A 13070-nucleotide genomic window follows, 5' to 3' on the forward strand; every position below is an offset into this window, starting at 1 on the left:
GTTGGATCGTGATCAACGTCCAGGGCGGTTTCCGAAACCACCTCTCCACCCACGGAAGGTGTTGTTGCTGGTATGGTGGTTTATGCTGGGTGTGATCCATCATGTCTTTCTCAGGCGAGGTGAAACCATCAATGCAAATTGTTACAGTGCTGAACACCATGAAATGCACCACAAACTTCTCCACAAGCATCCAGCAATGGTCCACAGACATGGTGTCCTCGTGTTGCACGACAATGCTCGCCAACATGTCGCACAAAGGACGGTGCAGGCTCTCCATGAGTTGTAATATGAAACCCTTCCTCATCCAGCATATTCTCCAGACCTCTCTCCCATTGACTACCATCACTTCCGGCATCTCGATCACTTCCTAACAGGGAAGACCTTCGCTGATGATCGGCCGGTGCAACATGCCGTTGAGGAGATCTTTGCGTCGCTGACTCCAGACTTCTTTTGCCATGGAATCCAATTGTTGGCTGAGGGATGACAAAAATGTGTGGCTGCAGACGGGGACTATTTTGATTAACCAGGTATTGTAGTTTTGATTTTTTTGGCCTTTGGCAATGACGCACCTGGGCCGGACATTTCATTCGCACCAACCCAGCAAGGGTAGAAAAATATTGGGCGCCCGATCGCCATGGTGCCTGATATGTTCACCTGGCGACTGAATTTTTGAATCCAGTTCCAAAAAATATATATATATTTTTAATATTTCGAGTTCGATTACGGAAATTTCCATTACGTTTTTTTTTAAATAACGAATACAGTATGTGTTTTCTGTATCACTTGCATCACTAAATCATAAATCATAATAAACATGCGATAATAAAGTTTTGCACTGTAGTTGTAGTTGTTATGCTGTTACTAGTTGAGCCTTCTTTAGGAAGGCCACTCCGGTGCAAGAATTATTTACTTTTAATCCAATCTTGTATTAATTAATAAATGTTTTAAGATTACATTTCCTAGCTTATATTAGCTTCATTGTTCTATTAGCCCTACAGAAAATGTGGCTCCCGAGAAAAAGGGGTTGGCGCCTTAATTACTTTTGGTTTTGTCTACCCCCTGTAGGTTTCCTTAGTCGTTATCGTATATCAAGTTGCTACGTTCGTCGATGGGACCTTAAATTGTCAAACTTCACTGGGTTGTACTCGATTGCTATCAGTATGATCAATGAGTATGCGTTACAGACGATAGTCGTTCCTTAGCGGAGAAAGCGATGATGTGGCGTGAGAAATGAGCATTACCTTAGTTAATGACTCGAACTGAGTGTCATTTGGACCAAAGCGTTAATTGCTTGTGAAGCCTTTTAAACTAACAGTTTACCTTTACAAGTGAAATTATCTGTGATTGGAATGTTGTGCACGATAATTTTACTAGATTGCAAGCCATTTTGTGTCGATGTAGAAAGTGTGGAGGCTAGAGAAGTGTAACGATTCCCAGAATCTTTCATTTTTTTAATTGTCTTTTTACTTCGCTTTATTACTTTGCTCGTCTCCGTATTGTGGCGGTTATCGTAGCGGGGTGGATGGCTTGGGGCTTCCAATTTTTTTTTGAGTCCGCGCCACCCTTCACATGCCACATTTTCCGTGCGACACACCTGTACCAAACATGTTAAGGGAGCCCGTGTACACCAATAGAAATTGGGTATTTCTTATAATTTATTCCATTCTTTGAAAGAAATAACTGTATTCGAAAATGATTGATTCATTGAATCGAAAATTTTGGCTGCGTTATCACTTAGGCTATTTTGCGTCTGTCACATTATACGGGGCCCAGTCCCCCTTACCATAGCTAAAATTAAACCGTGTCTGAGGAGTAAAATATCCCTACCTGGGTTAAAAGCTGAGGCTGTAAAGGGGCACTTAGTACACATAATAACAAAACACACAGCGCTACAAAGAATTACACAACACTGGTCCAGACAGACCACAGAGCCTCCTTGGCCTGCAAGACAGCAATTACCGGGGTGTATTACGTGGAAGTGAGGTTGACATTTGGGTGTCAGAAGGTCAATGAAGTCCCCCTTACCATAGCTAAAATTAAACTAAATTAAACCGTGTCTGAGGAGTAAAATATCCCTACCTGGGTTAAAAGCTGAGGCTGTAAAGGGGCACTTAGTACACATAATAACAAAACACACAGCGCTACAAAGAATTACACAACACTGGTCCAGACAGACCACAGAGCCTCCTTGGCCTGCAAGACAGCAATTACCGGGGTGTATTACGTGGAAGTGAGGTTGACATTTGGGTGTCAGAAGGTCATCCCTCACACGCCCTGTATTGCAAATGTGGATTGTTATGTATGAATGTTGGGTTTTACTGCACATTTTTCCCCCGTTCCTTAAAACATCGGAACAGCACCTTTCTGGCCTAATATTGTCTTTCATGGCCTCCCCGATGGCGTAGTGCCTTGTAATCAAGGGGTCCCGGGTTCGATACCCGGTGGAGGAACATAATGGTTTGGATCTCACTTTAAACTGTAGGTCCAGTCCCCACTTAGCCTATCTGTGCATAAACAACAAATCGATCAACCAACCAGTGTATTCTTTCACACAAAACAGACGTCCATGGCTGGAAGTGCTTCATGTCAAAACCTTTATTGGAAACAATTCCCGAGTTCGAATTTAGAAAATGAGACGGACAATTTGTATTCTCCATTCTCTCATTTTTATCATCGGATGACAGTGGAGGGAAAATGTAGGGAAAACGGTGTAAAATACACAGCTGTAAGTGCCGCCTAATGGTTCCCCGAGGAAAAAGAACGTAAGCTAATTTTTGACCGTCATCGCGTATTTTCCTTTCTCAGCAACGAAAAAAAGGAGGGTAATTTACAAGCTTGTAATTTAACACCACTTAATGGGCTCTTTTATCGCTTTTAACATCTTGCCTCTTAATGCCTTTCATTGTATATTGTAATTATCTTTCCAAGCGGTTTCCAGCTTTCTCTCTTCAGATTGTCTTTTCGCACGGAAGCTTTCATTTTCACGAATACTGGGGAATTGAAGAGAAACTTAAAATAATGGGAAATATTGGTTTTTTAGTTTCCGGCAAACCAACTGGGTCGTTCTAGAGTGAATGCTTTCACCGAAACACTGGCACATTCAAGTTCCTAGAGCCGGAAAATGTACCCTTATAGAGACATGAATTTATGGTTTTAGCATGTTGCCACCAGCATTTCATTATCTTCTGACCAAAGTAGATAATTCGTCGTATCCACATTGGCCTTCCCCATCCCTATTTCTTTCTCTCCCTCTTGCGCCTCTACAGCGTCGAGGATGTCCCAACCCATTTTTTCCATTCTGCTCTGTTCTTATCCATCTTGTTTATTTCTTGGAATGTCTTCCATCATTTTCCTCCTATTTCTTCCCCCATGTCTTCATGTGACTTCTTTGGACTACCCCTGGACCTTCTTGCTCCTAATTGTGCCTCCGGAAACTACTTTGGGGCCTCCCCTATGGCGCAGTGGAAGCGTCGTCTCGGGGTACCGGGTTGGATACTCGGTGGAGGCACATAGTGCCTCCCACTTTAAACTGTAGAACCAGTCACGATTAGCCTTACTCTGCATAAAGTGGACTTAAGACATCAACTTAATAAAAAAAAATCCAGAAACTACATTGGTTTCCTTTCCTCCTCCACTATGGTTGGGTGACCAAACTATGTAATTTGTTTTTTGACGAGTTGTGTTTTAGTTTCTTTGCTTCAGCTCTTCCCTTATTCTTTAATTTCTTACTCTCTTGTGTTTTTACTTCTATATTTCGGGAGCACTTCATTTCTACTATAGTTATCTTACCAAGTTCCTTTCGTTTCGTTGGCCAGATTTTACGTCTATTCAGTAGTATTGGTTCAATCACTGACTTATGACTCTGACTTACTGACAACCGATTTACACTGTGAAAAGTTTCTGTAACGTCATCATTGGTTCACCGTAGGTTAATTTTACAGTGTTTTTTTCACTGTAAATAAGAGGAACTTTTAAACGATGTAACGTTTCATTTGCAAATACCGTGTATAACAATAAATAGTTTACAGTATATTGTAGAACTATCACCGGAACTGGTCCATGCCACCAAAAACCTTTGTTGTACAACATTTTTTTCCACATTACATACATCGTACAGTCACGGACCCTTGCGTTGGAATGATCCTATTGAAAGTCAATAGCATGATTGCTTCCATGCAAAACTTAGTTTTTTGTAAAACGTTTTTACCACTTTTATGCCATGTTGCAGCGGTTTTAAAATAGAAGCAGCATGATTGTCTCGATTTTAAAACTGATGAAAAATAAGTCTCACATGCAACAAGACAACATTACAAATATAAACAAACATGGCAGGCAACACACAAATCAAAACACTGCTTGTACTATTCTTGCACAAAAGTTCCCATAAAGTGGTATAGCGATTAAAAAAAGGGAACAACTTAACTTATGACGATTTGTCACACGAGTTTTAGATAACATTCTAGTATTTTGTGAATACAGTAGTCACAATATTCATCCGGTTTATTTTACGTTGTTTCTCTACAACTTTTGGTTAATCGCGAAGATGATGATGAGTGATGCTATCATGAAATTGATGAAGGATCACTCACGAAGAACAGCCAGGTCGAGATTGGAATTCCTTGTGCTAACCACTCCGACACTGATGTCGGCTGTCAAAATATGATAGTGCAAGATACGTTGCTTGTACTCCAGTACTATTTTCCCACAACAGTTTTTTTTTTCAATTGAAGATAGGGCCTGACCCGAAAGAAAAAAATATCTACATGTCTGGGCTTTGTCATTCACGAGGCGAGACGCGTCTTTGCGTTAACATCCCTTTTATAAGGCTTCAGTACGTGCAACTTAAGCTATTAGGAGAGGTTCTCCTTGGGCGCATCGAGAGGGACCTGACTGCGATGGCCATCCGCTAGCTTCAAGAGGTTAGCGTGTCGCGACGGATTCCAACCAAGTGGGAAGGGAGGGCAGCCGCCGTTGTCACGCGATGCTGGCTGTCATGTAGCAGTCGTGACTTCGAGGAGTGAATCGGCGACAAAAGAAAGACCTCGCAAGAACCAAATGCTTGTTTGAACAAGAGCACAATGGGATGTTTTCGCAGTGATCTGAGAGCCACATTGACAATGGTCACGAAAGCGTAGATGTTGGAGGTGAAGCACCACCGATCTAGTCCGCAAGTGGGCTGTAAAGTGATTGTGTCGAACAACAAAGTAGTAGTTTACAATTCTAATAAAATTACTCACATTATTCTAGTAGGAAGTGATGTTACTATCCACATTTGTCATACGCAAGAGTACCAACAGACAATAGGAATAAACATATTTGAAGTTTTTCAAAACCATATTTTACCAGACCTGTGTGGCGGAGTTGTTAGGATTTACAGGACTAGGGTTCGAATCCCTCCTAGAGCATGGTGGTTGTTTGTGAGTGTCCCTTCATCAATTTCATCATATGACTCATCCTCCTCTTCGCTATTAGCCACAAGTGTCAGAAAGGCGAAGTAAAATAAACCAATTCGATCAATCAAAACAGTATTTTAAATACAATTACACTCGTTCAAATAAAAAAAAAAAATTGTAGCCTTACATGATCTTTTAACACAGCCAGCTCCCTTGGCGGAGTGATTAGCGCTAACACGTTACGAAGCAAGGGTCCTAAGTTTGAATCTTGAAAACACATGGACTTTTACATCTGCTTCATCACTTCACTATTCATCCCCATCGTCACGTGTTAGAAGTAGAAGAGCGGTTGAAATATAACACAATTATAAATGTCAGTACAGGGTAATTTAAAAATAAGTTGACAACATAGCGGAAAATCAATTTACTAAAGCTTCCTTAGAACTGTGGCACTGAGGGAAGAAATCCCGATCTTACGCCGATGGATTTCTTCCTTAAAGACTTGCTGTTTGTCCACCCCTCCCTATTGCTTCAGTGATCTTACAAGGACGCATAACTGGAGGCAGTACACAAGTCTGTTGAGAGATGTTTGAGAAACTATGGCCTGAATCCGACTATCGTCTTGACTTATGTAGGATTATCCGTGGAGCATGTAGAGATCTTATCGTGCTGAGAACCAGAGGAACTTGACTCCAAAGATGCCGTTTTCACTTTTGTTTAAATTCGTTTATGAAGAGCTCTATTTGGAGGTAGATCGACTTATCTCCACTTCTAAGCCTTAGCAGTAAGATGGAGGAACGCTCTTTTTAAAAGTCAGACATATTCCTAAGAATACATTGTTTCCTCTGTCCTGTAAATTTGATAAAAGCATCTGGTTCTCACACGACGTTATAGTTGTCATTATAAGTACATTCTCTCATGTGTTCATATGTAAGCTTTCATATGATATCCCTTTTCATTTAAATAATCGGAAACTTTTATTGCAACAAGGGTGTGTAGTTGTCGACGCATTTTGAATAACCCTGTGTGTGTGTGTGTGTGTGTAGTATCTTGATCGTTGAGTGAAACTAAGGATATTCACAAGAATTCTAATAATGATATTCAACAAATGTGACTGTTCTAATACCACATAGATGGTCGAACTCTCGACTGGCCTATTCACGATCTCACTACGTAGCATTCAGGTTCGAGACTTGGGCTGTGCGTGGGTGCTAATTCGTGACTATCCCTTTTTCAATTTAATCTAATCCCAAACATCATCATCGTCGCGATTAGCCTGAAGAGATTGAATATAAGAAAAATACAAATTCTAGGTCGAATGATCGCGTGGCTTCAGTGACCCTTCCCCACTGTTCAGAGAAATATTTGCCGTATTGGCGCCCAATTGTTTGCAAACCTTTCCCGGTCCCTCATTACCTTTTTAAAGGTGGGAGCGACCTCAAGACCTTCGTTGATCACGTCCTCCGGTGCTCCATCCTGCTTCCACGGAGCGTCACCCTTGCTCTTTGCGGCCCCTTTATTAATGGTTCTCTTCCTGGCGTCGGATCCTCTCCTGTAACTGCCAGACAAGGACAACGGGACTTGCATGGAACCATCTCGTGATGCAGCGTCACGCTAGGTGTCAAAGTATGCAATTTGCAATACAGTGGATCAGGGGCGCACTGGCTTATCGGAGTAGGGGTAAGGGGACATTATTCCTCAATTTGTAGCTTTGCTTTGGTGTATTTTCCATTTAGAGTACCTTTAATTTAATAAATACATTCGTTTTCGAAATCTTATTTCTAAGTTTTTCCGTATTACACCATGACTATACATTGTAGTTACTCGCCTGATCTGACGACAGCACACTTTTGACTGTTTCCAAGTCTCTGGATGGAGCTACCCAGTGAACGTTTCCCAAGAATCGAACGCATCAAAGCGAATGCGACAACTGTTGCGCAGTGCGTACCAAAGGACGCTTTTCGGAAGGACTTCCAGCAATGGCAAGAGTTGTTCGAGCAAGCGCGTCTCTGCAGAGGTCAGTTCCTCAAAGGCGACGGAGTTTAATTTGAACACGCTTTATGAGCAACATTATGATAATACCTAGTATTATTCCAGGACTCCTGAGGTTTTCTAGGACCATTTAAAGAACCTTTATTATTAATCTTAGTAAAGATTTGCAGCCTGTGTGCAAGTCATAAACTCTCGAAGTTTCATGCAAATCCATGGAAAAAATTATTTTACTTTTCCCAATGATAATGCCTTGGGTGCGTATACTCGGAATGAATAATCACAGAGAAGTAATCGACTGTTTCTTGGCTTCACTCGGAAAGATTTGTCAACCAATACCGTCCACAACACTTGGGAGAATCTTTTTAGCGGTCTAACGAAGCTGAAAACGTTACGACTCCCGTTGGAGTAAAGGAGGCATCGATACAGTAACGTCAAGGGAATTCCCCGTTCGTTCCCTTCTGCGCCTGTGGGGACCGGCTCTGGAAGAGCGTGATCGCCTGGAAGAGATGCTCGTTTTGGTTGGAGAAGGCGAATCCATGCATCGCAAGGAAAGTTAGTGTTGTTCAGGCTTTGAAAGTGCCAGGTTTCATCTGGAAAATATACTCGATGCGTTCACTGAGAGTTTTTCGGGGGCGTATTCGGTGGCAGTAGTGACCGCGAAGTGTTTCCGAATGTTGTGAACAGTGGCGATGTTAACAGAATGTCCAGTGTGATAACGCCGTAGCCTCTTTAACCTGCACTTGCCCAAGCCAAGAGAAGTGCGCGTTCTGTTTACGATAAAAACGCTTATTAATATGCTCTATAGGTGACGCTGTTTCTATAATGTTATATTTCAGTCCTGCAGTTACGAGATACAACCTGCTAGTAGTAATGCAAAGAAAAGGAAAGGTGGTGCATTTTGCATCTTGCTATTTAGATGTAAAGTGAACTTACCCACGAAAACAGACGCGGAAAGCCACGCGGTAGTGTTGCATTGTGCACAAATTTTAATCTGGCACAACTAAATGTATTAATTTGCGTATGCAGGGGACGTAAGTTTGACTCCTAAGACATGAGTATGCTGTTGTCATGCTTGTATTCGTCGCCTATTTCATCAGTACATCTTCATCGTAGCGTTTAACCCCGGAGATAGAAAAGAGAGCAATTCCATAGTTTTACGGACATAAATATTTCGAAACTTTTATCTTGCGTATTCTTTAAACGAATCACTTGAAAGGTTTGATTTTACTTTACAAACGTAGCATTGACATGTATTTTACAGATATATTTTGGAGACTTGGGCTGTAATTATTCGTTATATATTGACAAAAAATTATACTACTACTACAGGCATAATTCAGAAATAATAGAAGAAACAAATCTTCACTTAAATAAGTGCCATATTTCTGTAAGATGAACAGGCTAACGAGAAAAGTTCTTATATGCAAATAATCAAGCTTTGTAAATTGGACAGAATGAATTCAATTGTTCTTATTTCCTAATTATCAGTTTTACGTTAAGGATGTAACTTTTCTGCCGATATCGCAGCAATAAGAATAATTTATACAATTACATCAGCTTCCTTCAAACATTATATAGTTAGGCATAACATGATTGACGTAAGTCCTACATCTGAGAATTTGATATTTTCGTTTCACCTTCCACGGAACTGCCCAAGAATTAAAATGGAACTAAACTAAATATTCCAGCAAGATTATTTTGAAATTGAAATTAGCTTGTGAATCGTCAATTGAGAGAAGTTGTGTACATGCGGTGGAAGAGCAGGCTGCAAGGAGTAGGAGTGAAAACAACGAAGCAGAGATATTCTGGGGACTGGGGCCTTGGTTATATTCCCACGCTTCTCAGTCTCGCTGGAAGCTGAACCAGAGATCGAGAGAGCTGTGAAGTGGGTGTCGAATTTTCTTTAACGCTCCACCTTCAAGGCTAAATGTTGTACATGACGAAAACACTACTTTGAGGGAACTGTTAACATTTTAAAAATTGCTACCCTTGCGGGAAGTTATTTAACGTGAAGCCTCATTGCCTACTTTAAAACACGAATAAAAGATCGTTGTTTGATTTATTTATTATTTATTTTTAAAAAACGTATGTCATTTTAGCATTTTGCATGTGCTACAAATGTCGACTCGCCGTTTCTTGGATTCCCGTCAGGATGATTAACCAGCCTTCCCTACACGTACAGGTGTTTTTACATGTGACACAAAATGTTTAGTGGGTAACAGAATTAACCCAACAAAATGTGTGCTAGAGTACAATAAATAACGCAAATGCTCAGCTGGATTACAAGGTTAACGCAAAATGTTTAGTGGATTGCTGGTTTACCTAATTAACGCAAAATGTTTACTGGATTACGTAATTAACGCAAAATGATCACCGGATTGCATAATTAATGCTAAATAAATAAATAAACGCAAAGTGTTTAGTGAATCACATTAATTAACGTAACATATGTAGTGGATTACCTAATTAACGGAAAATGTTCACTGCATTACATCAAATAACGCAAAACGTTTATTGTATTACAAAACCGACGTAAAATAACGTAAAACCTTTACTGGATTGCGTAATGAACGCAAATTGTTTACTAAACAGTGGTTCGTGTTGGACAAACACATATGGTGCGTCACTTTTCAAATTTTAGCGTTGGAGGAGGTGGGTATTTCTATAGCGGTCACCGGTGAGTTATTGCCTATGAGTTACTTGACTCCGGTGTTCTTTTAGGGTTAATCGAAACGATTGGCATCGCTCTGAAGCTTCCATCGCAGAGAAACCGACTGACTGACTCTTCCTAACAATGCTAGGCCTACAAGCGCTGGGGCTTGTCAGTCCAGTTCAGTACCTTCCGGGCTCGGGCATCTTTCCTAATTTGGAGAACTGATTCGGCATAGAGCCGTACATGCATCGTGGTTGTTGTCTGTCTGCAAGCTATTCCTGGTCCCTTTAAAAGGGATTCAGCAATCATTGACCCCCGGCGTTTAAAACTGGTGTACTGACCAGTCCTTACCATAAAGGCGTTACGAACTTACGGAGATCTGCCACTTCGTAGCATTTTGAGAATGTTATTTTAAATTTAATTTAATTTTACTTTATTTTATTGCACTATAGTCCTTTTGTCTCCGCAAAATTGTCATGACAGGGTTGTTTTTTATACTTAACGGCAGTTGCGAACCGGAAACATTATGTATGATGTAGTAGATAGCCTACGATATATACGACAGATACAATCTCTTCTAATTGTTTATTATCAAATGATCTCTGTTCCAAATTTACATTTGCACCCAATAAAATTAATTTAAATATGTATCTCTTCTTCCTCATCGTTAGTTACGCAATTTTCTTCACAATCTCATGAATACTGATGGTCTCCATCAAGGGGGAATGTGTGTTTGGCCATGGGTGAACTTTAATAGAAAGCCTTCAATAGAAAGTTCGGCTATCGCCTTAGAGTTATGCAACCCTCAAATCTCATCGCAGGGAAGCGAGTATTTCAGGGTGTAGATGCCCCACTTTTATTGCACGATTCTGTACAGATATATTTTGATAGGCAGTAATTCTTATAATTAAAAAATAATGTCCAATAAATAAATTTCAAATGTAATAACTAATGAGATTTTTATGTACATTGGAAGTAATATACAAGTTAATGTTAGGAACTTATTATTGTGCAACACAATTAAATAATGTGTTTAAAGTCCCCACCAGCAAAATAACTTGGATTCTCTCCTCCTTAGTCAGTGCTATGGCTTACCTGTAACAGAAATAAGGGTAATATGACAAATACCTATGGTTTCAGACTTATGGAACACCCAGTACATCAAAATTCAGTGTTTACTATTAAGTTACCTCATTATTTAACTGCAACCGCGTTAATACTAATAATAACAAAATGAAACGGCTATTAAAGTGTTAGAAACTTTCTATGACTAAAAGACTGGCCCCCTCTCATTCTTCATGGATATTATGTTCAACACATTCAGAAATGAAGCAATGGGAATATACATAACAACATAAGATCAGCTTCCTTCTAACTCATCTCGTCCCAAATAGCTTTTCTAACAACGAGACCCCTTATTTTGTTTTTTCCTAGACCGTACTGCAGAGTCCGGTTTGCAGATAAGGCCACGCACTGTCAAAGCGAAAATCGCACATTATGTAGTACAGTAGGCTCACTTAAGTCTTCGGTGTCCGAAATAGCGATGCATCATCATATCATATTCTCAACGAGCTCGATTGAGCTCGTGAAGTGGACTCGCTGCAGAGGCAAGGACACGCACGCACTTGTTGCGTAGCTTGCACGCAAATTGAGAACGTGATTTAAGTGCGTGTAGAGCACGAAGGAGAAGGATGAGCTCCAACGAGGTTGTTTCACATTGTTCGTACTACCAACAATCAATCTGTACGTGTAGCGAGTAAAGTTTTTAATTAGAGAGCTATCTATATACATAATGAAAAATAATTGTCAGTTGTAGTAAATAATCAGTAATTAAGTCCACTTTATGCACAGCTAGGCTAATCTGGACTGCACCTACTGTTTTAAGTGGGATCCGAACCACTATATGTGCCTCCACCCGGATCTAACCCGGAACACCATGATTACAAGGAGATGACGTAACTACTACGTCATCGTTAGCCATAACCACGAAATTATTGCGAATATCTAGACAACAGATTCGCATGACTGTTCGAGTTGTCAGATTTTGGAATACCATTGCGGATTTTCCAAATCAGAGGAAATCTCGAAACGGCTTCGCTGCGTTGGCCAAAGGTCAAGGCCAACAAAATTCTGGCCAGTATGTATAAAGATGTACGCCTTCATTGATGTCAAAATAGTGTATTGTATTTACCGTGTGTGAAAACCATGCTTAATTTTCTTTCATTTGTTTTCCAGGGTCCTCCAAGAAGCGGGATCCAGGCCGCTCGGCAAGTCCCCTCAGCGATGGCTCCACCAATTCGGCAACCTCACAAATCTCGCGACCCAACCACCAGCATCCCCACACCCGTCAGTCAGGACGTGAGTATTCCATCCGTCTGTCTGTAGTTGACTTTTAGAAACAATTTGTTCTATCAGTTGCTTCCTATTTATTTTAATCCGATTAGCAAGAATCATAGTGATGCATGTTTTCTACTTCAATATGTGTAAATTGCAATTAAAATATACTGTCGCTAAAAGCCACTAATTGTTACATTTCCTTCAGTCTAGTTAAACGTTATACAGGGCGTTTCAGTAATGTTGCACACACTTCTAGCTTGTAAACGCCCCAGTGTAAGTCAATTACCATGACTGTTGTGCATGGAAAAAGTACATTCGGCGGGCAAGAACAACTAATATCATTGGGAAGAGCAATCCCCTATGCTAGGAGTTTCTTGTTGATTGTTGTTTTAAGTCCACCTTATGCACAGTAAGGCTAATCGGGACTGGACCTACAGTTTAAAGTGGGATCCGAACCACTTGTGCCTCCACCGGGGCTAGGAGTTTCATTGGGGAACATGTGAGGGTATGTAAAGTAGGGTCGCACACATTTTCAATCCAGGTTATGCCGGAAATGTGATCAGCACCATGGTCCCGGCCACCTTTACCCCCAGACATGAATTCATTAGTGGGTGGGCGAATCTCAAAACTGTTCAAGCGGGGGATCAGTCGAGAAATATCCTACCCGAGATCACCTGGTATGGAACCAGGGTTTC

At 40.7% G+C, this 13070-nt stretch overlaps 1 protein-coding gene across 4 annotated transcripts in view; it reads left to right on the forward strand.

Annotated features, from left to right (window-relative positions):
* Positions 1-13070, forward strand: part of LOC145987773 (uncharacterized) — a 376171-nt gene that overhangs the window by 219273 nt on the left and 143828 nt on the right. For all 4 annotated transcript variants that reach the window (XM_083122457.1, XM_083122458.1, XM_083122455.1 and 1 more), the window contains exon 5: positions 12274-12396. In XM_083122457.1, the coding sequence (XP_082978583.1) occupies positions 12274-12396 (123 nt within the window). The remainder of the gene's footprint in view (positions 1-12273; positions 12397-13070) is intronic.

This window comes from Lepisma saccharinum, chromosome 5 (assembly GCF_977018435.1).
Source record: "Lepisma saccharinum chromosome 5, izLepSacc3.1, whole genome shotgun sequence".
Taxonomy (NCBI): Eukaryota; Metazoa; Arthropoda; class Insecta; order Zygentoma; family Lepismatidae; genus Lepisma; species Lepisma saccharinum.